Genomic DNA, 27,785 nt, shown 5'->3' with positions numbered 1-27,785 from the left:
CTGGCTCCGTGGAACTAGACCCTCTCTCTGTGTTTAGGGACTCACAATTGCAAACTGAGATAATCTAAAGGACAAAGAGTATAAAGGAGGGTAGCAGCAAAAAGGCAGAGCTTGCAGTACCATAGATGGGGAGCTGGATGTATTATCTTTGCTGTAATGTTCTAGGTTTATTGATACTGCTTCAGTTTTTAACCCTGAGCTGCAGTCAAGCAACAGTTTCTCCTTCTTCTGTGCCCCATGTCAAACCCAGCTACAGTTTTGGCCGGACTTTCCTGGGACTCGATAAATGCAATGCCTGCATCGGAACATCGATTTGCAAGAAATTCTTTAAAGAAGAAATAAGGTCAGAAACTCAGCACAATAATTTTGAAAACATTCTGCATAGTAACATGAAAATTCACTGTTAACATTTCCAAGTACTTTAGTGAAAAACAACTCAAAATCTAACTTATCCTCAGGTTTCCATTACAGTGTCAAGTTATTATAAATAATATATATATTAGAATTTTAAGAACACACAATCAGCACCAGATTTCAACCCTGAATATGATCTTTAAAGTAAAATCAGTTAAACTTCTAAGCTTTAACTTTTAGCTGGTAAGTTGGCTTTGAACCAATTCAAGAGAGTAGTGGGGGAAAGAAACAGTAAGCCAGTTTACTTAGATGTCTATGGAATTATTTTCTGCTAAGCCGCTGACCAAACAGAATTTGCCTTTACAAATTTAAGCTACTGATACACTGTATTAAGTCACTGTAAACATGGCATAAACATTAAGAGCTACATTTTTTAAATGTTAGCACCATATGTATCACATGAAATATATAGAATTTCATGCACCTGTTAGTTAAGTTCAACCAAGATATAAATCTGCAAGCACAAAGACAACAGGTACTTTTTCACATCAGATTCGAAGGGCCAAATGCATCTGGAGTTTTCATTAAGAACTTGAGGACAACTGCAGATATTGCACATGCTTCTAGATGAATTAACTATGCACCCAAGCAGTTATCAGATTGATTTTGTAATTTTCAGACTCAAACACAGAACACACCATATGACACTAGGAAAAATGTTACTATGGTAGAGGAAGAGAAAAAAAGGAGATTTACAGGGGAAAGGTTTATTGTTTTTATTATGATTTATAGAACTATAAGCACTCTCTCTTTTATAGATCTAAGAGCTTCAGGTATGGGGGGAAATTATTGTAGTAAAATTGTAATTTGATACAGTAATATAACTGAAATAATGTTAGATAAATTACAATTTTTATCTTTAAGCTATTATATAAAATGTGGTATAGTAAAACCATAAGGATTTTTCTCAGACAGGTTTAGCAATACTATAGAATCATCATGATTATTATTTGTACTGGGGTAATTGTGAGATGCCCCATTGTGCAACGTGCTGTTCAAACACATAACAAAAAGATGGTCCCTTCCCTGAAGATCTTACAATCCTAATAGTTCTGGCATTCCTACATTGACTAGTACCTAACATAGCAAGTCAGCGAGACCACAAACATTATAAGGTACTAATTAATGTAAGAGTAGTAGAAAGGAGTCTTATTGTTGTCTAATTATTTGTACTACAGTACTGCAGAGCAGCCTCAACAAAGATCATGCCCCATTGTGCTAGGCAGTTGACAAATGACTAATTGTCCGTGACCCAAAAAGCAGAGGGAACGTACAAGCAACACATTAAATACCTATGGCTAGATCCACAGCTGGAATAAATCAGCATCGCAACACTTATTTCAATTAAGTAAGGTTGATTTGCACCAGTTGAGGATCTGGCCCCTATGGTAACAATGTATAATGTACTAGGAGCACTATAACCTAGTGGTGCACGGATAATTACTCCTGCTCTAATGCTGGACTCTCACACTGAGGCTGCTCTGTCTCTTCCACACATACAGTCATAGAGGTTTAAGGCCAGAAGGGACCACCTGATCATTTAGTCTGACCTCCTAGATATCACAGGCCACCAACAGCAGCCAGCATCCACACCCTAAACCTACATGCTAGTAATAGCATTGGCATTCTACAGCCTTTGGGGTGGGAGTATTAGTAACTATCCCTCCACAACCACAGGGGACAGCGAACGTTGGTGTGAGGGGCCAGAACTATTTCCCATGCACCCTTTTAAGACCAGCACTGCCCAGAGCAGGTTAAGCATAGTAAGCTCTAGATATGTGTGTGAAAGCACAGTTGATATCTTAGCACAAGAATGCTCAGCTGTGTAGCCAGCCAAAGAAGTTCCACACATTTGCTTTACTCCTCTGGATTATTAGCAGTAATAGGAGTAAAGGACTGGTAATATGCTCACACCCTCTCCTCCTGCAAAGTCTAGCACAGAACTGGGGCCTAAGCAGAGTTGTGAACTGGCATGTTCACTATCCACTTTGCCTTTGAGAAATATGTGGAAGCTCCATAATGTCAGAACACTTCTCCTATGAGCCCGCTGTAAATCTATAAGTAGTATAGTACGTATTCTTTAAAAAGGAGTTCCTTGTTGGCTTGCAAAGTGGGGTTTTGTCTCACTGAAAGCAGTGAAGCAATAATCTCTGGGGTAGTTATAGTTTGCTCAATTGAAGGCAGCAAAGTGGTAACAAGAAAGGTTTATGCTCCGAGCATTTTAAAAAGAACAAACATCATGTAAAACTCAGATTGTAAAAGAGTAACGTAAAACACGGATTTAAACATTCTTTTTCTGCAGTGGTTAACATTGCCACTCCACTTGGCCTCCTGAGGCTTTTCAGGACTGCAGACTAGTCCTGTAACTAGTTCCCAATACAGGAATGCTATTCTGAAGAGAAATAGGGGGAGACTTTCAATGAGACTTGTGCTCCTAAATCTTTTAGGTGCTTTTGAAAATCACCCTCCCCCTTTATATATAAGCTGCACAGCACTGTCAGCAAAGCAATTCATGTATTTCAATCACAACATACTTAAGTTAATTTTTTCCCATCAATCTGGGGAGCTACTTCCTGCATGCATGCTGGAATGATGATTAAGGAAATGTGATCTGTGAGCGAGGATGGGAAACAGGATGCCTGAATTTTCTTCCCAGTACTACTACTGACTCACGTGTTGGTCTTGTGATAGTCATTTAACCTAGTTTTGCCTAAAGTGATCTGTCTACAATGAGTGTACTAATCCCTGCCTGCCAGGTGTGTTGACAGTCTAAATTAGTTTGAAAAATACTTTCAGTTCCTCAGCAGAAAGACATTCTAGAAGAGCAAATTATTATTGTGGCACCACCCACAGATGGAACTTTCTAATTGGAAAGTACATTATGCCGTCAGTGCTGGCTATGTGTGATGCCAAATATAGGAGTACTTAAGACAATGTCAGATTCCACAGAATTGTGTTGCTACGCCCTACGTTTGCTGAGGAAACTTTCATTAGTTCATACTCAAACTAATGATCATCATTGGACTTCATGAGTCTGTATATTGCTCAGTATATGAGGCAGCCATTTGACTATATCTGTATGATCTTGTGGGCACTAGGTCCAATGCACATACACATTTGAATTATTCATATCACAAAGCCAACCTGTGCTCAAAATTTTTTAAAAAAATACTGCCGAGTGTGGCTGTGTTAGCATGTATTGCATACTGTCTGAGGCAGGGATTATGTCTTTCTGTGTGTGTGCAATGCCTCACACAATGGGGCTGCACACTGATTGGGAATTTGAGGTACTACTGTGCAAAACAAATATAGTATAGTAATAAATAATGATTCTCTATTTTGAAAACCCTACCCTAACACATCTAAAGAAATGAAGAATGAAATTAAAAGCACAAATTCAGATGACAGGGAGATTTGATTTCATATTTGACAAAAATCCCTAACATAGATAAGGTTAGAGTCCACATTTCCTTGAACCTCAAATCCTACAAGCATTAGGCTTTAGAACAAACTCCACCTCTAATGCTAATCTTTCCAAGTACGCCTCTGGTTAGAATCTCATGTTAATTAACCACAGCTAAGGAACTGCAGGGAAAAGGCTAGTGATTGTACAAAGCAGTGACATTTGACAAGGCAGGCCTGATACAGGGAATGGAAGGAGGAATCAAGGAAGTATACATGAGAATAGCATGACTGTGTAGTGACAAAATTAGGAAAGCCAAGGCAAATAATGAATTACAGCTGGCAAGGAATGTTAGAGACAACAAGAAGGGGTTCTTCAAATATGTCAGACAAAAAGGAAAAATCAGGGATGGTGTGGATCCGCTGCTCAAAGGAGGAGGTGAGCTGGTAATGGGGGATGATAGGAAGGCAGAATTGCTCAATGGCTACTTTGCTTCAGTCTTCTCACAAAAAATAACATGGGACCAGATGACTAGCCAAGTTACCATAGACAATAAAGGGGAAGGAATGCAGATTGGGATAAGTAAAGAACACATCAGAGATCTTCTGACCAATTTGAATGAATTCAAGTCAATGGAGCCTGACGCTATCCACCCCAAGGTATTGAAGGAATTAGCTAAAGAAATCTCGGGGCCACTGGCCATAATATTTGCAAACTCATGGATGACAGGAGAGGTCCCAGAAGACTGGAGAAGGGCTAACATGGTGATCATTTTAAAAAGGGGAAAAAGAATGAGCCAGGGAACTACAGATCAGTCAGCCTGACTTAGATACTTGGGAACTAGTAAAGCAATGTATAAAACATTCAATCTGTGAATACCTGGAGGATGAAGGAGTAATCAGTAGTAGCCAGCATGTTTTTACTAAGAACAAATCATGCCAAACCAGCTTGATTTCCTTCGTTGACAGGGTAACTGGTTTGGTGGATAGGGGGAAGGTGATGCACATAATATACCTGGACTTCAGACAGGCTTTTGACACAATCCCACATGACATTTTGATAAGTAAGTTGGAGAAATGCGAGTGTGGCGGAACTACCATTAAGTGGATACATAATTGGTTAAACAACCACAAGCTAAGATTAACTATTAATGGAATGATGTCTATTATTTTGAATAATGTCCATGGAATTGGAGAGAGATCTTGAGTGGGGTTCCACAGGGATCTGTTCTGGGTCCAGTGTTGTTTAACATCTTTATTAATGACTTAGATATAGGAATAGTGAGCATACTGGATCAAATATGCAGATGACACAAAGCTAGGAGGTGTTGTCAACACTTTGGATGATAGATCTAATTTTCAGAGGGATCTTGATAAATTGGAGAACTGGGCTATAGACAACAAAATGAAATTCAACAAAGACAAATGTAAAATGCTACACTTAGGGAAGAAAAAACAAATGCACAAATACAGAATGAGGGATAACTGGCTTGGCAGCCACACTGTTGAGAAGAATCTGAGGGTTGTGGTGGATCATAATTTCAACATGAGTCAGCAATGCGATGCTGTTGCAAAAAAAAGCAAATGCAATTTTAGGTTGCATTAACAGAGGCATAGCATGCAAGTCACAGGAGGTGATAGCACTGCTCTACTCAGCACTGGTTGGACCTCAGCTGGAGTACTGTATCCAATTTTGATCACCAATGAATAGAAAGGATGCAAAGAAACTGGAAAAGATCCAGAGGAGAGTCACAAAGATAATAAAAGGGACGGAATGCAAGCCATATAAGCAAAGGCTGAGGGAACTGGGTATGTTTAGTTTGGAAAAGAGAAGATTAAGGGGGGACATGATAGCAGTCTTCAAATACTTGAAAGGCTGCCATAAAAAAGATTTTAAAAAAGGTCATCTCTCTTGCTAGAGAGGACAGGACAAGAGATAATTAGTTCAGCATAGCGGATTTAGATTAAATCTCAGGAGAACTTCCTTACTGTAAAAACAGTAGGACAATGGAACAGACCACCTCGGGGGGTTGTGGAAGCTCCTTCACTGGAGGTTTACAAAAGGAGGCTAGATAGTCTCTGTCTTGGATGGTTTAGACACAACAAATCCTGCATCTTGGCAGGAGAATAGACTATATGACACTTGCAGTCCCTGCTAACCCTATGGTTGTATCATATTGCACCAATGCATTCAAAGGGAACATGTGAGAGACCCAGGGCTAAAAACCTCCAATTTCACTAGCAGTGCCCATATCTGAATTGCACATTTTGAATGGAGCCATTCCTGAAGTTGCTTTATGAGCATTCACAAAAAAATCCCAACCTAAGTAGTTTTAAAATGGAGCTTGATGAATGCAATTATATGCCTGCAGTAGCAGGGGACTGAACTCAGTGGCCCAGAAGGTCCCTTCCAATCCTATGTTCTCAATTTAAATGAGTTCTTGTGAAATCTTGTACAAGAGCAAAGCTTTATTTGGGGGGTGAAGTGGGAGAGAGATGACTGCTTGAAACAAATAAAATGAGGGAATGTTACCATTCTGCCTTTGGAGAAAAAGGCTAATGGCATGGTGTAATTCTCTATGTGGAAAATCACCAACTAGGAATGGATTAAATATACTAACACTTGAAGTAGGATCCTAGAGCAGAGGCAATCCAATTAATTCCCTCATTATTTCTATATGCTGTTTTCCTGACAAAGTCAAAAAAGGTTTCAGCTTTAGTTTTCAAACTTACTTTATTTTGTTGATGTCATTTCATCTATTTGTAGCCACCCAACTCTAAATGGAGTCTTGCCAAACCTATTTTAGCTTTAAATTATTAATATTAATTTATGGTGAGATGAAATTAGGAAATGCTTTCCTATGCTCTCAGAAATGATTATAAGTAGGAAAATGTTATTGGCACCAAATGTTTGACATTAGGTTAACAAAAGGTTAGAGTTCAAGCCGCATTCTTCAAGTATGTTACTTGCAAAATACTCAGCTGTGTCCCTAAATTATTACATATGAAACGTGTGTGTGGGCAGGGCTGAGGGGGCTGATAGAAGAAAAATCTTTAGAATCTAATTACATGGCCCATATGCTCCCCTCCTGTGCAATATTGTGTAGAGGGGAACAAATTAATGGAAAATCTCCATGGCTACACAGGAGCTGCATATCCAGAATATTCCCCCCCCCCACACACACACACACTTCTGTCCCCCTCAAAGAAGTGGGGAGGTCAGGCACCCAGTCCTCCAAACCCTGTCCAACTTTGTGAAAGGATTACCCTTTGCGCTCCCATGAGGCACCCCGCCCTAGCCATTAGAACACAGCAGGACCAGTCACCAGATTGTTGCTGGCTGTCAGACCCCAGCTGTGATCTGTAATATTGGGGGGAGGGGAGGATGGACTCCCAGGGCATAGTATGCGTGAATTCTGACCCAAGCAACCTTAATTTTTCAGAAGGTTTCTGTCATCTGAGGATAGGGAAGCCAGCCACTTAGCATAGCTCCACCTCCCTCTGGCTGTCCATTTTTCTCTGGTGACCTATGGGCTGAGGGCAGAAAAATGGCTACACGGAACAGGGAATATCTTGTAGAGTAGAACTGATTGGAAATTTTTCAGTGCAATAGTTTTCCATTGGAAACACCCATTCAGAAAAAAAAAATTTTTTTTAAAGAATCACAGAAATTTATCAATTTCATTAACGCTTTCAACAAAAATTTTTACTTTTATATTATATTGTACTAGAGAATAGTAAAAATGAAGTGCTTCAACCATGTCTAAATGAAAAGTGATACCATGTGGTCAGGCATGCTTCATCAGGCGATTTCAGTCATCTATTCTATTTCCAAACAAAAATTTCAGAATGTTTTTTGTGGGATATTTTGACTTTTCTTTCTGATTCAGGATGAAAAGAAATATCAGAATGTAAGGATTTCCCACAGAACAGAAATTCTGAGCTTTGACCAGCTCTTTTGCATCGTCATTTCTCCATCTTGATGGCTGCACGATGGCATCTGCTGCAGATTTTGTTCTCTACACAGCAGGGATCGAGGTTGCTGGGGAATCCTCTGCACTATCAGTTTTTACATGCACCATCACAGCGTTTTTTTGGGGGGGAAAAGAAAAACGGTGCTCAAAGAATGTTAATTAGCAATTCAAATAGAAACTAATCGGCGCTATTTAATGCACTTGTCTTCTGGGTAGAAAAACACAGTTCAGTCCTCAGCGGAGATTTGTTCACCTTACAAAATTACCACCCAATGCAGCATGGCAGGACATATGGTATCACAACAGTATGTATACATGAAATGGAACTGGAATATATCCATTCTGCTACCAGCAGTGACAACCACTACTCCACTAGGAATTGTAGTGAGGAGACAATAGCGAGATAGTGGCAATGCAGTGATAATGCATGAAGTCCACAAAGAAGCATTTAACTGGCAACACTCCTGATTCCTGGACAATTGATCATGGGTTCACAACCTGCACTGAGATTTGGGTTCATATCCAAAGTTGACAGCAAAAATATGTAGGCCTTGAAAATGCATAACAAGACAATTGGACGTGGAAATCAGATATTTGTGCATCCACACACAATTGCTGGCAAGGTGCCCAACTGGCCATGTGCAATAAATGACTTACACATGCACCCATGACATTGATGCACACATCTTTGAAAGCATGGCCCCATAGTGCAATACAACAAGGGGCTGATGCACTGCACCCTTCAAATGAGATATGGCCTTTGCAGTGCACATAAAGCTCCTGTAGCACAGTTTTAATAGAGGGGATAATAGAGATGCCTTGTGATAGTGATGATCCAGATTCCCAGATCCGTTGCCACATTGCCCCTTGTACTCATTCTACTGCCAGTATTTAATTCTGTTTTGTAAAATGCTCTGAGATACCTTGAGTATGGAAGGTGCTTTACAAATTAAAAGCTATGCCATTCCTGCTAAACAGATTCGACTTTAGAACCTCAGTTTTGTTTCACTGTCTATACATACCAGTAATGACTCAGGAGCTCTATTATAATTGCGCTCATCGAAGAAAAGGTGGTTTTAGATAAGAATAATGGCCAAGACAGAATGAGAGAAGGTGGGTGAGGTAACATCTGTTACTGGACCAACTTCTGTGGGTGAGAGAGACAAGCTTTCGAGCTGAGACAGTGCTCTTCTTCAGGTCAAATAGAGCTCTGTCTCAGCTCGAAAGCTTGTCTCTCTCATCAACAGAAGTCAGTCCCGTAAAAGACACTGCCTCACCCACCTTGTCTCTCTAATATTCTGGGAGCAACACGGCTACAACACCACTTCTTAGGACAGAGTGACACAGACTTACAGATCTGTGCGTTCTTTTGCAGGTCCCTTGAGAATCTTTTGAGTTCCGCTTTTGTTTTCCACAGCAGCACCATACATTGCAGTACAGTGTAATCCCATGTACTCTTTAAACCCTTTTACTCATTTATAACTGTAGGGTCTATGTTCTCTGTACAGCATAAAGATATAAGGAAACCACAAGGACCCAGCCGGGTCCCGAATAACAGAGTTTACTAACTACACACAGCCATGCAAGGCCTATCTACATATGTACACTGCTGCTCTGGTAGAGTTCTGGGAGCTTCTGCATCAGGGGACAGGGTGGCCCACTAGAGTGCTCCTACACTATTTAAAGGGCTACTACCCAGCTCCTATCATTATAAAAACTCTCATTTCCCCCCACTGTTTGTAACTACCAGCTGTGGGAATGAAATGAGAATCTGCTTTGTTATCAAAGGTATCTTTCCTCTATTGAATGTGCACACTTTTGTTAGTGTAGGGCTGCTCCTAAGTACAAGGCTACTAGGTTGAGGTTTAGTTGTTAAACAAAACTCAACACACACAAATTTTACGTAAAATTTGCAAACAGGTCTGGGGAGTTGGAAGAAAGGAATAATCTCAGAACAAACGTGGGACCTCCTAAACTTACGAGTGTCCTTTTCACCACTCCCCTCAGTGATTTAAAACATTTTTAGAAATGATCAAAGACTTAACTCCAGAGACTAGAAAAAGTAAGAAAACTGGAAACTGTGCCTGAATTGTCCAATTTCATGTGGCTTATTAACACCATCTCCCTTGGGAATTTGCTTTGGTTTGGCAGGTTTGACAGCTGGCTCTCTTCTCGTTTAAAACTGCCTCCTGACTACCTCCCCAGTTACGCTGGGAACTACACAGATGATGCCAAAAGCTGGCGGCCGGTTGAGATCTCCAGGTTAACCACCAAATACCAGCATGCCCAAGCTGACAAGAGAATCTGTGCTTCCCTTTCCAAGACAAAAAGCTGCAGCATCGAGCATGTCTTGAGGAAGACGGAGAGATTCCAGAAATGGCTGAAAGCAAAGCGCCTCACACCAGACCTGGTGCAGGTTGGTATAAAAGGTCCTAAAATGCACTGTTAACGTGGTGCACACCAATTTGGCAGCTACTGCCATTACCTCCTGTAACAGAGTCTGGGGGGAGATATTTGATTATTTTGTTTATTTTTTTAAACTTGATAAAGAATCAAGGACTGTTTATTCACTGTAGCTGCCTAAATTCTAAGCTTTCAGGGCTCCACAAGAAATAGGATTTTGAATTTCTCAGAGCACTGTAGAGGGGCCAAAAGGAGAGGGGAAAAGTGCCTTCAACTCATCAGTGCCATGTGAATGATTCCAACATAGGACAGAAAATGAATCAAAGGTTAATATCAAAACCCGTCTATTTTAACTTTCTTTTGTAATTATCAAGACTAGAACTGGGAGCTTTATACAAAGCTCCTTCAATTCCATTCTGCCTTCTCTGCTGATCACTACTGGTCCATCAACCCTCTGGGAAGCATCCCACTGGAAATGATTGCCAGGAAGTGCTGATTGAGAATGGCTGGAGAGAACAAGATAAAGCCCCAGGGAGGAGAGGTAGAATGAACCAACAAAGTCTTTAAAACTAGGAATGTTTTTAAAGTGAAGGACGGTTGGGACACCACACGGACTATAAAAAGAGAGCAGGGAACACAGATGAGCAGCAAACCTGTACAAAATGTGCTGATTTTATGAGCCTCTATTCTCTAGGCTGTGACTTGACCCATAATGAGCAGAAGCTATAGTCTAAATTCAAACATGCCTAACTGCAAGGGCTCAAATCTGAATCTTCCCACAGTCCAGGGTACTTTAATTCAGCTATCAGATTTGACCCATTAGAGAAATAGGTTCAAGCTTTGAACTATGATCCAAACTGAGATCCTGTTTGAACCATCTATTTGTTGAACACCTCAATATGGCAAACCTCATTCATTCAAAAATCATGAGTCAAGCCCTCCCCAAATCTTGAGATTTAAAAATAATTAATAAATAATAAAATAAAATAACAACGTTTTTTTCATTTGCCTCCTGGTGTTTGAGACCTTAAGGTGCACAAGTAGGGTCCCGCAGGAATCAGTTCTGGCTCCAGTTCTGTTCAATATCTTCATCAATTATTTAGATAAAGGCATAGAGAGTACACTTACAAAGTTTGTGGATGACACCAAGCTCGGAGAGGTTGCAAGTGCTTTGGAGGATAGGATTATAATTCAAAACGATCAGGACAAACTGGAGAAATGGTCTGAAATAAATAGAATGAAATGCAATAAGAACAAATGAAAAGTACTCCACTTAGGAAGGAACAATCAGTTGCACACAAACAAAATGGGAATGACTCTATAGGAAAGTACTATGGAAAGAGACCTGCTGGTCATAGTGGATCATAAGTTAAATATGAGTCAACAGTGTAACACTGTTGCAAAACAGCAAACATTATTCTGGGATGCAAGCAAGACACAAGAAGTAATTCTTTCCCTCTACTCTGCACTGATTGGGCCTCAACTGGAGTACTGTGTTTAGTTCAGGAAAGATGTGAACAAATTGGAGACAGTCCAGAAAAGAGCAACACAAATGATTAAAGGTCTAGGAAACATGACCTCTGAGGGAAGATTGAAAAAATTGGGTTTGTTTAGTCTAGAGAAAAGAAGACTGAGGGGGGCCATGATAACAGTTTTAAAGTAAATAAAAGGTTGTTACAAAGAGGAGGGAGAAAAAATGTTCTCTTTAACCTCTGAGGATATGACAAGAAACAATGGGCTTAAACTGCAGTAAGAACGGTTTAAGTTAGACATTAGGAAAATATTCCTAACTGTCAGGGGAGTTAAGCACTGGAATAAATTGCTAGGGAGTCTGTGGAATCTCCATCATTGGAGATTTTTAAGAGCAGGTTAGATAAACACCTGTCAGGGATGGTCAAGATAATACTTTGTCCTGCCTTGAATGCAGGAGACTGGACTAGAACACCTCTCGAGGTCCCTCCCAACCCTATGATTCTTTGATTTTCACGCTTTTCTGTGCAACCATGATGGCTCAAAACTTTGTTTTCATCAGTGAAAGTTGAGATTCCCACATAATCATCTGGCTCTAAAAGCTAGGGCTTTAAGAAAAACATCAACTATGGCACGACTCTTGATAAAATTATGGAAGTTGCCAACACTGAACCCTGCTACAATGATTATTCGCCTGTTCCCCTTGTCACTGGATAAATCACTGGGTGTTTTTTTAAAATGTGTGTGTTTCAGATTTTTTGTTGCCTCTGAAAGGTCAGCCTTCCTCCCATTCCTAGCTGGGGGATTTATAGCGTGTCGCAGCCTTGCTGAGGACAGCACCATTAATTTTTTACTTGGATCCCTTCTCTGTCTGTCACCACCAGTGACAAACTCCCTCCTAAAGGTCAAGGGGAGCACCTGCCTTCTCAGCTGATCCCAGTGTGTGCTGGGGGTTTAACAAATGGAAACACCACACTGAGGAGGCATCCAAGATTCCCTCAGAGGCAGAGCGTATGTGTCCTATCCCCAGGGCACTGCAGGACTCACTCCAGAGGCCTGGAAGGAGCCCAGAGGCACCAGACTAGGATTTCCATTTCTTAATCTCTAGGCCATCTATAGCAACATGTGTCACGCAAGAGGAAGTTTGCTTGTCTCTTTTTATTGGAATCCTTAAATGTCACAGGGTAAGTGAGAGGAGACAGGCCTGTCAGTCACAGTCCCAGCTTCAGGGAAGCCGCCGGGTGGTTACTGCCACTAGGGAGAGGGAGGAGAAGACTATAGAGGTGAAAGGCATATGGTGCAAGCTGATGATCAGGCAGCAGAAAAGGCAGAAGCGGGTTTTAAACAAACCAGCTCTAGTAAAGTACTGAGCTCTGAGCACCTGCTGCAGAGTGTGCAAAGAAGACTGCGTTCCCACTCCAGCCAAGGGGCAGGACACTGCTTTTTGCTGAGGATGGCTTTCAAACAAGAGACAGACACCTCCCACTCACTGAGCCAAAGGCAAAGGATTGTAGTGACTGCTCGCAAAGGAGGGACAGGAGCGGGTTGGTGGTTGAGATGGGAGGAGGATTATTCGGATAAGTGTTTGTCCTAGAAAGTGACACTCTGTGGGGATCTGCAGTGGGGATCTGCTTTGAAAAGGAACCTCATAAAAATGGCACTCTAACCCACCAGAGCTGCTCCCTGGGCACATTCACTCAGCTCGACTGACTACTAGCAATACGGAGTTTCTTCCACTTTTTACTCCTGCCACCCTTGCAGAGCAAGCACAGCTGACACGGAGTGAGCTGCAACTCCATGGGCAATCAGTAACAGGATTGTTGACTAAATTGCAGTCAGGGGCACCTGTGTGTAAGCGGGGGAATGGTCCAGCTATCGTGGGGATCTTTCCAGGCTCATACACTACCCCGGTGGAACTGGAAAAGGATCTGAGTCCTTGCTCCCACTCCCTTTGCCCAGAGACCTGTCTGACCTCAAGGCAGTAGCAGACCGAGGTGGGGGGCGGAAAGGGGCCATGCTCCCGAGTGCCGGCCTGCGGGGGAGGGGGCGCCAGCTTGGTCCTTAGAGGAGGAGGTGCCCCCCATTGTCACAGGTGGCCAGGGGCTGCCGGGCTTTGAGATCCCTGGTGGCCATACCGACCCCAGCTCAGGCCTGCCGGCAGCTGAGGGCTCCCATGGCAGAGGGAGCAACTGTCCTCCCAGCCCTTCTGCCCCCGCGCTGGGTGCGACGAGGGAGCCGTGGGGACCAAAGCCCATCACATCCCCTCCCCCCACTGCCTGGCGGCCCGGGGGCATCTGCCTCTGTCACTCCTGCTCCCAGCCGCACCCATTGCCCCCCAGCAGGGGAGGGGAATGGGGAACAGAGGGAAACGGGATCACAGACACCCCTCTCCCCCCACAGCACGCTGTCTCTGCTGCCGAGGGGGGGCGCAAAGCCATATACTGGCCCTTGGGTGCCAGAGACCCATGGAACGCCACAGCCTCGAGGGCCCCCTTTCCACTCTCCTGTGTGGCAGAGTTCTCGTAACCCAACAAGGCTGGGTCCAGGATTCCTGGGGGCTCGAACCCCAACCTTGTCGTGGTCACTTATGACAAGGGCTAGGGTGTCCCCACTCCGGGGTGCTTGCTCTACACTGGATGCTTCCCTGACCCACTGATTGATGCACACAATTCAAAGCAAATACAATTTATTAAACAGCACTCAATTAAAAAATAAGAAAGGTTAGAGGAAAACACCCAATTCCACCCCGGCCCGGGGGCACCACACACAGCGTCTCTGGGGTGTGAAAGACGTTCACAGTCTGTTTCTCACATGTCCCAGGGATTCACTGGGTCAGACACGTGCTCTGGTGGTGGCCACATGCCCCCAGGCACTAGGGGGCAGGGCCCTTCTCCCCAGCATCACCACCCGTCGGGGTCACGATCCCCCTCCCCAGTCCAGCCTGAACGGCCTTCAGGGCTGGTGGTATCTCCCCGTGCCGGGTCCTGCCCAGGGTCCCCCTCGCTTTCCCCAGCCACTCGCTCACCGCACCCGGCTCTGGGCGGCTCCAGCTGCTGCTTCCCTGGCCCTGGCTGCAGCGCTGCTCTCTCCTTAGCTCTGCCCAGGCAGCTCCAGCTCACAGGGAAGACAGGACCGCCCTCCTGCCCTCGGGGCTCCCTCATTGGCCTGTCCACCCTGTCAATCAGGCTGACATGAAGCGTTGGCCTCTCCCCACTGGCCCTGGGGGCTGTCCGTTTCAGAGTCCTGTTTCCTCATCGACCCTTCCCCTGTCCTTTGATACTGAGACATGCCAGCCAAAAACCCCACTACGTTTCAGTAAGGAGCCAAGAAGTCCCGTTACACGTGCAACCCTTTTGTCAGCCGGAGTCAGCACAACAAGGGCCGGGTTCAACAATACAACACAAAACCAGCTTGAGCCCCCAGCCAGTAACCTGGGACAGTGACACACCACCCCTTGGCTGCCTCTAGAGGCAAAACGTCCTCACAGAGACTGAGTGTAGAAAAGAGACCTTTTAATAAAAAGGGGAAAAGTAACCCGGCATTAATGGGAAAACGCAGCAAGCAGCATTCACACGCATAAAACCATGAACAAAACACCCACCCCCAGAGTAGGTGGGGCAGTTTCCTTTTACCTCAGGTTCTTAAAGTCCAGCAACAAGAAGTTCCTTTAACGTATCCTTTCCTTCACAGCACCCCACTCACAGGTGTTGTCCTTAGTCATGGCAGGCCCAGACTCTAGAGGTGCAGCTGCAGAGTTCACCTCCCACCCTGGCTGTGAGGAAGGGGAAAGAAGGCACCTTGCTCACTCCCCCGTCTGGCCGCTCTGCCAGCCGCCCGCTAACCACCCTGTCAGCCATTCTGCTGCACACCATCACCATCTGCTACCACCTGCTTCTCCACTATGACCTCTGAGAGTGCATCTCTTGAGGTTCCACCCAGCTCTCTGATTTTCAGCACTCAGTGATTTCAGCTCTCAGTGAAGGTCAGCTCTTAGTGGGTGAACCTCAGTGCGGAAACTGGGCAGGAGCGCTGTCCCACAGTAGATGATTTCAGCTCTTGTGAGCATTTAACAAAACAAAAAACTCCTAATGGCATCTTAACTAGCTCCATCTTTGAACAGGGGGGAGGTTAAACCACACCTGGGGCTCTTAGGCAGAGCCCATACTTCCAGGCAGGAATACCTGTCCCCCACCCCCTACCCACCTTCACAGGGATCTGGCAACCCATCCCCTTGCTTGGCCAGTTCTGTTCAGAGTGACCCTTCAATCAGAACAGGCTAAGCACAATTCTGTTGCCCTTTGCTCATACAATAAGGGAAACAACATTTCATTACCCCTGCATTTAACACAAAAGTGATTTGTAATCCAACACCAGCCAGAGGGATCATTTGGGCAAAGCAGTTCCATCATGCTGAGCACCTAAGCAGGGTGGGTGTGCTCATGCAAATACCAGCTCAGCAGGGGAAAGTCGATTCAGACCCTGCTTACGCATGTGCAAGAGTTACCCAGATGTCACTGAGGGGCAGAATCTTTATTACTGGCCATGAGGTGCAAGGTAGAAGGAGCACAACGTGATTCTCAGAGCACATGTTGAGTATGCAGAGCTCACAGCTAGAAAAATGAGCACATTTGAGCTGGAAGACAAAATAAACCTGGGATGGGACAGAACAGAACATCTCTTTGGGAAAAGGCTACATGCTTTTTGGAATATATATTGTACTTTGTCTAATAGACATATAAAAGAGGAGAAGGAAAGAGAATCTGGGGTTACAGCAAGCGTTCAAAAAAAGATTCCTTATCTAAAATTCACATTTTCTCAATAGCTGCATTCCATTAACATCTTTTTTTAAATCTGCAGTGAATTGTTTCCCATGTGGCATTAAGGCACACTCTCTCCACAAGATGGCAGTGTGGAGTTTTTTACTGGTGCTGAAGTGAGAAGCCCAATATTATAGCAGGGCAAAATGGTGAAACCCATCTGGTGAGCAAGTTTTCATGAGAGATTGTGTATAAAATGGGGCAGTCTCATGAGAGTAGGGCAGAATTACTTTAAATCAATGGCTAAATAAACTGAAATGTTTAAAATATCTACCTACTGAAATTAGGAAACGTGTGTGTGTCAAAATGGAGAAATTTTTCCTGAGATCCGCTATGGAGAGGTTTAATTAACAAACTCCTACTCCTCTCTCTGTAGACCCTGTCTTACCAAAGGCTCTTACCACTAGATAATGCCCCCATGCTCCTTCCACACTTTCTCTGAAACCCAGTTTCAGTTGGACTGGGCTGTGTCTCACACACATCACATGGAGCAAAATCCTAACATGCGATGAACTCTGTTTGAGCAATCCCTGGCGTTGCAGCCTAGTGTCTCTTACAGGCTAGAGTTTTCTCTGTGCACAGTTGAGGATGCTGAACTTAAATAGGCTCCCTCATTACCAAGAGCCAGATTTGCTGGTGCCAATACCAGAGCAGCATTCAAACTCAAGAACAAATCCACTGAGCAAATTTCAGCTAGTTTTCAAACCTTTCTGGTCCTGTCAGTCAAAGTAGGGCCTGATGCTCTGCAATCAACAACACAGACCCTTTACATACTTACTGATCTACGATCGCAGTTTTCACAGCTTCATGGTTCTTTGGATCTGTAAATCAAGCAGAATAGCATAAACTGATATAAATTAGTTTTATTGGAATATAAACTTGGTCCAATGTAGGATTACATTTGTTTTTCCCCTCTCTTTTATTCTCAGTAAAGGTGGGCCCAAACCAAAACCCCAGATTTCAAATAGCTCTGCTAAAATCCAAATGTGAATACAAATTTTGCAAATGGCCACTCTTTATAATGGGCTGAACCAAAAACCTGGAACCAAACATCCCTGAAATATGAGGTGTTCCAGAGCCAGCTTATCTGGTTTAGGCCCACTGTAAAATGAATCAGAGAGTTGTTCTGTGCATTTCTCCGACCTCTTCAGCTTCATGAGTTTGGAGAGCTCTCAGATCTCCCCCTCCTGAGATTTAAACAACAAGAGCTCCATAGGTGTGTCCCCTGAGATGTGATTTCAGTGGTATGGTATTTGCACTGCAAATAAATGTTGGGTGGGAATGTTGTTTCATGATATGATAAGCAACTGCAAACACTTAACACAAGAACTATTCAGTGACTGCCATTTTATAGAACACTCCGGGTTCTATTAATGTCATCAAAGTAGCAGTATTTCCCATAAAACTATGGTCATGAAACTGGTGGCTGCACCATCCTCCCTGTAGCTTTGAATATATAGGAGATCTGACAGAAACTACTGGGCTCAAGTAATTTTCTTTTATAGAACAGAGAATTATGACAAACCTTAACATACTTGAATCAAAATGACAGACCATGAAATAATGTTTTTCACTTTTCACTGACTGCCCTGTCTGACCCAACTATCAATTGAGCTTCCTGCCAAAATGATTATTTCATCTGCCACAGTGAAAAGCTTTATTGCAAGCTACAAATGCTTCAGTACTGAAATCATGCTTGCTCCAGAGACAACCTTGATTTAACTCTGTGTTTGTGTGCAGCACTGGATTGCACGTATTAACCTGTACAGTAGTAATTGCTGCATGCTGCTTTGTCTGTGTTTCAAGCTCCAGAGTCCATCACTTTAACTTCAGAGTTCACATCACGTGCTGCTTGTTTTTCTGTTTGAGGTGAATAACGACAAAAAAAAGTAGGTTAGTTTCAGAATAGATCTCCTGCAGGGCAAATTTCTAATCCTAACAATGAAGAACAGCAAAGAAAAGGCTTGAGGCAGAAAGACAAGAACAAGATCAAGGTACAACAAGAAATCTCAAGTTTTTAAATTTGCCGATATTCTATCTATAAGTTATAATTTGAAGCAGTTGATCAGCTTCATAGTCCAGCTCCCACCACATAAACACCACCTTTGGGTATCTGGCCCCTGAGGAGCAACATTTAGATCCTCACTTTTCTCATTAAATATAAACAGGTGGTCCATTCATCTAATGCCTGGTCCTTTGTAGGAAAGGACCAGAAGTATTTTTGATCCATCACCATCTCTCAGACCAATCTCTTTTTGACTAATTACCTTGTTGCTAGAGATGCACCTGAACCAAAACTCCAGGTCTGAACATACTTGAACTTTAAGTGGAGAAGGATAGTGCTGGAATCTCAAACTGGAACAAGATCCTGATTTTTGCAGTAGGCCCCTATATCTGTAATGGGCTGAACCAAAGTCTCAAATTCAAATACCTGAAACCAAAGCCCATGGGTAGTTTGAAATCCAGGTTCAAATTTTTTACAGCCTGGATCAATTTCTAATTGTATTAATTCATCTAACATATGTAGCAGTCAAACCTTAGTATGAACTGCAGATGGCAGTGGGTTCTGGATTGAATTTATCCCTTCCTTGACTGTTTGATAGTACTTTGTGATTTTTGTAGTATAAAGACAGGAAGGTTGTGCTGCAGAGGTCTCTTTCGTGTCAGGATGAGCTCTGAATGTATTTACACAAATAAGCACACACACACAAACCAATTTATATTACATTGCATGTCATGGACTGAAAACAAATCCCATTTGAGTGAAAGCTAGGTCTGTCCATTATTAGACATGTAAATGTGGGATTTTTAAAATCAAACTAAATGAGAAGAATTGCAACTCAACTCCAAACATGCTGTCAATTATTTGGCATGTCTTAGTTTCTAGGGTGAAGACATTGTTATGGACTTAAGACAGAATGTAGATAAACAGTATTCTCAATTGCAAGATCTTTAGGTTTATGTCGAGTCAATGGTTTTTGTCTGACAATTTTACAACTTCAAATTAAAATTCCAACTTTAGCTTTCTTTTCAGCAGCAGAAATGACACTGTTCTTTTCCCCTAAAAAATGTTGACCCAATTCCAGTGAAGCACTTAAGATGTGCTAATCTTTAAGCATCTGAGTACATCTATTGAACCTATCGGAGACTATTTACATGAATAGTGCTTTGCTGGACCAGGATCTTTTTTAAGTAATTAAAATATTAAGAAATTCTATTAATTGTTGATATAAATGTGGGAAACAGGGATTTCATCTATTCACCTTCCAGCCTTACTCTTGTTCATTCTGTTTCCATACCATAAATAGCGCTGAGTCTCAAGTCAAAGTATGAATGAGCACGTCTGAAGGTCATTTAACTCAACTGGGTGTGTTCTGGCTCCCAAATTAATGACAAACATACACTGGATACTCCAGCATGTTCACACCAACTTATATTTCAAATTCACTTATCTGCTTCGTGCTGAACAATGCGAATGAGACAGCTAGATGATTCTGATCTTTGCACTGGAAAAGTCACAGTTTTATTAGGAAATCCCAAAAATAATTCCATGGGAAGTGAACAGTCTTGATCACCTAACCAAGCTCATATACTAGGATGAGCTATGGAGTTGGATATTACACTTTTTGATTGCATGACAGTATCACAATTTCTGCTCCTACAGTATATAGTTATGGGTCTCAACATTTGCATTACAAACTCCTGTAGGCAGCAGGGCTTTCTAACTTTGGCTTCAAAATATTTGCATACACTCTCAGCTGCAAGAAAATTTCTTCACCACTTATCAACCATTTAACACAATTCTGTTCAGCTCATTTTTTTTTCTCACTCCTCTTCCAAAGGAAAAGTGACACAAAGTCAGCAATAACATGTCTGAGAGAACTGTAAGACAGAATTGCCATTTTCCCCCTTAGTTTTGTGTTAGGCAACAAATAAATATCTTCTTGCTAATAATGTTCTGGAAGAGAGAAATGTAAGAAGCCTTGTAACATTTAGACACGGGCATAGTGTTAATTCTCCGTGTCATTTCTCCTGATTTGTACCAGATGCAGATGTTTTTATGCACTTTTATAACTCAGATATTAAAATATAGAAAATGAAATATACCATCTGATGAATCCATAAACCGGAGAATTATTTGCTGCTGGTATCTGCAAGAAAGTATAAGCAAGACATTAAATCATTTACATATAGGTTTACCATAAACCTTATCAGAAAGAGAATACATCCAATACAGCCACCTACATACAATATGTATATATATATTAGTTTTTAAATGTTATCTTGCATCCCTAGTGAATAGTATCATAGAAAAAAGATCAGTCATAGGCTAAAGTGAACAGGGATGTACTTGGAAGATGCTCTTTGAAAGAAGGAAGTGACTCACTGAAGGAAAAGGGCTCCAGAAAGATGGAGAACACAAGTGACTGAACAACACCTGTTACAGAGAATTGCATGGAAGCAAAATTAGTTCAATATACTGACACAGAGGCAGAGAGGAGCGAGACCTCCAGACTGGATTGGACTTGTCAGAAACAGCATGCCGTTTTGAGAAACCTGCATAAATACATATTTTAGGTAAAGTCTGAAACATGGGACTGTAACCAAGGTAGCTGAGTGTTTAAAGAAGAGTCTACTGTAGAATATCCCTAAACTGTTCCACATTGCTAACAGTAATTCAGAGGAATCCTTTATAAAGGTCACTGCAAGGGGTACAAGAACCTGCTGGCAGAGTTCTCAGATAGTGTGTAGAGCAGATCACAATATTTCAGCCTCGTAGGCGCTCTTACTGCTGCAAAGTATAGTCATAACAGGTGCCTTTCTTCTTTCCTACCAGGGGCTACCTAGTCCAATGGTGCGCTGTCCATCACAACGGCTGTTAGACCGAATAGTGCGTCGCTATGCTGAGGTGCCAGATGCTGGCAGCATCTATATGGATCACCTCACAGACCGAGACAAACTACGTCTTCTCTACACACTTTCAGTGAATGCACATCCCATCTTGTTACAGGTATGGTGCTTCTCCCTATGGTGGAATATCCTGCAATCAAACTCAAGCTCCTCTCTGTGGATAGTGAGTATGAAGCTTCAGTTACTCAGGACACATAGCAGATTCTTTGACCATCATGTTAAGTTTATGGAGAGCTACTGTTCCTGGTACCTCGTTGGGGCACTGAGGCTTAAAAATTAAGCCAACTCTGAAGAACCTGGGCTGGATTTATATAGGTGCGGAGCACTTGCAACTCCCTGTGAAGGCAGAGAGAGCTGCAGGGGCTCAGCACGCTAACAATCAGAACCTGTGTGCATTGTTCTATAGCTCTCTGTATGCAAGGAATCAACAAAATTCCAGTGTGTCGTATTCCGTTTGTACTGTTCACAGATTGCATTAAATCACAAGTAATTTATCGTCTGAACAGAGCGTCCATGCCTAATGGATAAGCACAAGGGGTCAGAGTTATGGATGAGCATTTCTGCTACGCGAGTGCTTGATTCCTCAGCCTCAATGCTGCATTAACATCATTTTTTGCATGCACCAGACACACTTGGACACACCAAAATTCAGCTCCGCATAGATATTTGGTTGAACTCCAGATACAGTTTGGTTCTGTATTTGAAGGCAAACAGTTGGGAGGCAGCAGTTTTCTCCCTGTGCTGTTTGGGATGACTGTTGGCAGTATCCTCTTTCCTCTTCCTAAGAGCCATTTCAGAGGGAACCTCTGATCCACCTCCACAGCATTGTCTACTTCTTTCCTACTTCTCATGGCCAACTCATATCAACCCCTATATTGCCCCTTTTCCTACAGCACCCTTCCAGGGACAGACTATTTTTCAACCCCCCATCACCGTCAGTTGTCCCATACCAAACACCTTCCCAGCATTGTCCCATACCCTCACTCATGCCCAGAAGTGACCTCTAGAATCTGGGTAGACTGCAGGTTTAAGGCTGATTTCCAGGACCAGATTTTCAAATATGCTCAGTACCCATCTGCTCCTATTGTTGTCAATGGGAGGTGCTGGATACAGGGCACTTTTGAAACTCTACCACTACCTGGGAGCTGTTCGGGAGGTGATCTGGCTCCTGGTCACTAACAAAGCCACTTGCATTATGTCTCGCTCTGCCAATAGTGTATGTTCAGATCATCTCTTTGCCATTCTCAGCAAACTTCACTTATGTCATTGAGATCTGCTTACCTCAGCCTGCTATATCAGTACAGCAATGTAGGCAAGGGAGCATTTAGGGTAAGCTTTTACCTCGACAACACTTATTAGTCCATTTCAAGATATAGTAGCTAAAAAAAAATCACTTTACAGAAGAAAAATTAATTATTTCTGGATAGATTTAATTGCCTGCATATCTTTTTAGAAAAGGGAATTACAGCCTTCAGTGATGTTCAGGAACACCGCAGAATTGGCATACCAGGACATCTCCTTAATCAAAAGTAAAAGTTCTGTCTCTGCAGTGCCTGTTTCAAAATGCACTAGGGAGCCTAAAATAAATTTACTTTAAAAAAGTAATAATCTAACTAAAATCTTTGGGTTTGTGAGGTTGAGAGAGAGAGATTCCCTGTTGATGCGATGTGGTATGATAATTGCATTGCCTGCGAGAGATGAGCCTATCCTGATAAATGCAGACAGAACCTTTATGCTACATCACATAGCCATGTATTCTGGATATGCTACAGAAAAGTATTTTATAAATGGTTTAGAGAATTTTTGAAAAATGCCCCTCCACCTCCATCTGACCTGAATTACCATGACTTCAACTGCATGGGGATCAGCAGGAGCCATCCAGAAATAACCTAAAAATAGCTTTTCTATGCTTAAACATTTCATGACATTGAAGTATATCATTACATTGGCCTTTCCGAAGAGTTCCGAGTTCTCCTTTCCAAATGGTATAAAACTTATGGGTCATGAGATATAAGACTTTACATTCAAGATACACAAAAACTTCAACTGATCCAGGCCCCTCCCTGGGCCTCAGATCTAGTAATTTTAGGAGAGTAACTCCACACTGGGGGATGAGAAACAGAAAACATTTTTGCAGCAGATTGATTTAAAAGAACAAGAGCAGCTGTTTGAAGCAGCTCAGGGCATTGAAATGGTGGAAGTTGTCTTGGGAGTGGAAGATGAATTAGTGGGCAGAGGTGAGCTGAGATAGCTGAAGGTGCATGATAAATATATTGTATGCTTCCACCGTTTATCAAATAGTGCTGCAATTGCTACAATATATATTCTGCATGTGTGAACATGCACACCCATACAATGCTCCTGAGATAAATAGCAGCAATTATATATTTGGTACTGCCATCCAAACACCAAATGTTCAAAACATCATGAGTCAGGCCCCAAAAGCCAGGATTAAAAAAATAATACATTTTGGGTTCTTTTTATTGCCTTCTCAGTGTTTAGTCTTTAAGGTGCACTGGAGTCACATTTTCATGCTTTTCTACTAAACCATGAGGGCTAAGAACTATTTTGTAAAAGTGACAGCTGAAACACTCACATATTCCCATGATTCCAAGAGCTGGTGTTTTAAGAAACACCAATTATCACAAAACTTGCCAATATTGGGTATCCAGATGAAGGAGACGAGACCACAGTATTGAAAACCCCAAATGTTCAAAACCTAGGAATCAGTACTCCCCAAAAATCATTACATTGGCTTCAAATTATGAGATTTTTAAAAATAATAAATGTAGGGTTATTTTTATTTGTCCTGATATGTTTCATGGCTGCCATGAGGGCTAGCAATTTCCTTTCTAGAAAAAATATAAGTCAGTCAACTTTCAGATAAAAACACAATTCTACCAGTTGGGGGCTTTAAAAAAAAAAAAAAAAGACAACCCAAAATTGCAGGATTCCTGATAAAAATCACGAGTTTGGAACACAATGTCTTAAAAAATCCAAGAATTCTTTAATGCAGTCAGAGCCCTCACAGCACAGCCTGCTAACGTAGCACCAGTGACAAGAACTCTTTCACTTTCCATTTGCTGGCTTCTCTCATGCCACACCACACCCGTGAAACCATCTAAATTCTCTCTCTCTCTCAGATACACATGCACTTCACTGCATACCTATTCATGGAGACTTGCGTGTGTATATCACCACATACACACTTTGGTATTTTCAGTTACTATATCCATTATATCCCTTCTCTTCCCACAGATTTTCCCAGAAGCAGAGGGATGGCCATTTCCAAAGTATTTGGGGTCCTGTGGCCGGCTGATTGTCACTGCCAGTACTAGGCCTTTGAAGGAGTTCTACAGCTCTCCTCCTGAGGTGGCGGCAGATCTGGCTCTCCAGCTCCTCTCTGTTGTCAATTCCATGAGGAACAATGACTTGAACTATTTCTTTTATTTCGTCCATGTTGACGCTGGCACATTTGGCATTTTTAACAATGGGCATCTGTTCATCCGGGATGCCAGCACACTGGGAATCATTGACAAGCAGGAAGGTACTCAGTATGATCTCTGAATAAGCATCTGTCGTAGGAGGATTTAGCAAGGCAGGGGGGGAATCTTTCACCTGCTATGCTAGTTTTTGGGGTTTTTTTTAAACATCAAAAATTGCTCTGTAAATTTGATAATTAAAGGTTCAAGAGGAGACATTTACTGCCAATAAAAACAAAACCAGCTCCTGCAGTGCTTAGTTCTGTAGTCAGAATGTTACTTAACTTTCACTGCTACTGCAAATGGTGCAGTGAATACACTACAGGTTAAAAAGCATTGGAACTGTCTTTGTAGAACTGCACAGCTACACACTGTTTGTTAACATCTGTGACTAGCTACAGCAGACAACAATGCTAATATTGAACAGCTCCATAAATCACTTCTTTTTTTAAAAACCAGTGTCACAAAAAATTAGTTTGGAGACAAACTTTACAGGGCTAGATATCAGTTCTAAATATTTGGCCAAATCCTTTACATTTACTTTAGAATTATTAACAAAAAGGTAAACCCTTTTCAGTCTGTTTGTCCTTAATTCAAGCTCTGCTTTTCACCACACAAACTGTGCAGTAGTACACCATCAAAACTAGAGCTGGGCAAATAGTTTTGCTCTAATAACTTAATACATTTCACTTTTTTTCAAACTTAAAAAAAATCCAGTCATCTTTATGCAGTCATCTGAATAATTCTCATGTATTCACTGATTTTGAAATATTCACTGTGAAATATTCAGTTATATATATTTTTGCATTATTGGTTCAGCTCCAACCAGATCACCTCTTGTTGCATCTTACTGGTTTTGAATGATATGGAAAATTGAGGCCTTAACTACTTGAGGCAGTTTTTATAGGAACTACAAATTTCAGCACAGAATTTACATTATACTCAGTTCTTCTGAGTTCCTCTGCTATTTTAATTGACTGCAATATTATTCCTGTCTATAAAACCCTGTGGGGTAGCACTGAGTTCTTTTCACCTCAACCTTTCAGAGAAGTATATTCATTTCAGAAGTGTGGAAAATGACCCTACAGACACAGCCTACAAAGTGCTTTGGGATGAAAGGTGCTATATTAACCTAGGTTATTATTAACCTAGGTATACACTATTTTAAATGACATTTACTTACCAAAATTACAAATGTGTATGATTATAAAAGATTTGCACATTTCTAACAAATGTTTTTATTGCCTTTATTAGGTATCCAGCTGACTGATGGTCCACAGGAGTATAAAGACATATTTAGCTGTTTGGCTTCAGACTGCCAATCTGCATTTCCCTCCTGTAACTCCGTCAGAGAGAAGCAGAGCCTTGTCATGGTGTGTCAAGAGCTTCTGCCTAAGCTCCTAAAGGGAAAATTCCTCCAACCTATCCAGGAGAAAATAGACAGGTGCTTAAGGCTCTGTGCAGACAGCTTCATAGCAGACCAGGAAATCAGTGATGCAGCTGGGAAGTTGGTAGAGCTCTTGAAACCTTTGCGATCTTGTGATTCCCATTTTGCCTACCGCTACCCTGACTGCAAATACAGTGACAAATATTAACAGTTGAGAGAAAGTTCTTCCTGAAAGATCAAAGTGATATGCACACAGTTCAGCTGTCACAGAAAGTGAACAGGTTTCAGGATGGAGTTGAAAGGAGGTTTCATAGAAGCCTTGGTTTCCTAGCATGATACAGGAAAAGACAGCACAATACACCTGAGGTTTCTGTCTGTCTCAGACACACTTATCACATTGATATGTTTGGTATGATGTGAAGTCTTAACTTAAGTGTTATTACATTTCACGAATGATCTGAGTTAAGAGATAAATAAAACTTAGCAATGCATTTTGGTCTTAGAGGAATTTTCCATGGCAGCCATAAAGGAAAATTAAATACTAAGCCATCTTGGCCATTACTAGGAGGAGTAGCATAATTGCAGATAACACAGATCCTGCTGATGAAGGCTATACAAATGATATGAGATGGATGGAAACATTTAGGACTGTCCTCGTGAGGTATATTATTCCCATAAAAATGATCTTATCTGAACTGAATTATCTGATCAGTTTGCTACCATTAACAATCACAGATGACTTTTAAAAATAATGTTACTATTCTGATTGCCAATTAAGTTGATGTTATATAGAATAGAAAGAAGCAACAGACTGCATTAAAGAACTGAAAGTCCCTGTTTCTTTTATGTCTTCATTTCTCTAACTTCCAATTGCATATCACAACTTTTATTCTTTAATTGGGCTGCAAGATGGTAATTGGAGTCTAAGGCTGTGTCTGCACTGCCCTGTAGTGCATACTACAGGGTCTGAATTGCAGAGCACACCAAAAAGCCATTGCCCTCTAATTGCCCCGTGGGTACGCTGCTGGTGCAAACTAAAAGGCACCAAGTTTGCGTTAACATAGTCCTCTTTCCAACAAATACTCTTGTTTTAACAGAAAAGCCCTCAGATCTGATTCACCTAACGTGTATTTTTCACTTTTTGCCCAATATAATCCTAGCACAATTTTCAAAACACTTGTCAAAATACTTGTATTTCACTTGCATCTATGTTGAAGGCAGATACCATCTGGCTTCACGTAAATCTCCATTTTGTTAAAGCCTCATGTTTGCATAGAAAAATCTCTTTTCCTTTCGACATTATGGTTTAACTCAAGGCATACGTACCTTGGCAGATGTGTTGATAGTGATTAATTTCTAACACCCCTGTGAGGTGAGGAAGTATTATCATCCCAATTCTACCAAAGGGGAAATGAGGCACTTAGAGGGTTAGGGCCCAATCCATAAAGGTAGGTAAGTGCCTACATCCACTATTTAGGCACCACTGAATTGTGTGCCTAAGCTCCCACCAGTTGGCATTTGCAAA

General features: G+C 41.9%; 1 protein-coding gene across 1 annotated transcript; it reads left to right on the top strand.

Moving 5' to 3' along the window:
- DIPK2B (divergent protein kinase domain 2B) lies at window positions 1-27,089 on the top strand. Its single transcript, XM_067545316.1, has 5 exons — window positions 1-343; window positions 9,942-10,206; window positions 21,318-21,491; window positions 24,650-24,938; window positions 26,128-27,089. Exons 1-5 carry the CDS (start codon window positions 126-128, stop codon window positions 26,466-26,468), a joined length of 1,287 nt encoding a protein of 428 aa, XP_067401417.1. The 5' UTR covers window positions 1-125; the 3' UTR covers window positions 26,469-27,089.
- Window positions 27,090-27,785: the final 696 nt, after the last annotated feature.

The sequence above is a fragment of the Emydura macquarii genome, unplaced genomic scaffold (assembly GCF_026122565.2).
Source record: "Emydura macquarii macquarii isolate MOO-44397 ecotype Brisbane River unplaced genomic scaffold, CSIRO-AGI_Emac_v2 contig_1043, whole genome shotgun sequence".
NCBI lineage: Eukaryota > Metazoa > Chordata > Testudines > Chelidae > Emydura > Emydura macquarii.
Note: the sequence above shows the minus strand (reverse complement) of the source record. Positions and strands in the feature narration are given on the sequence as shown.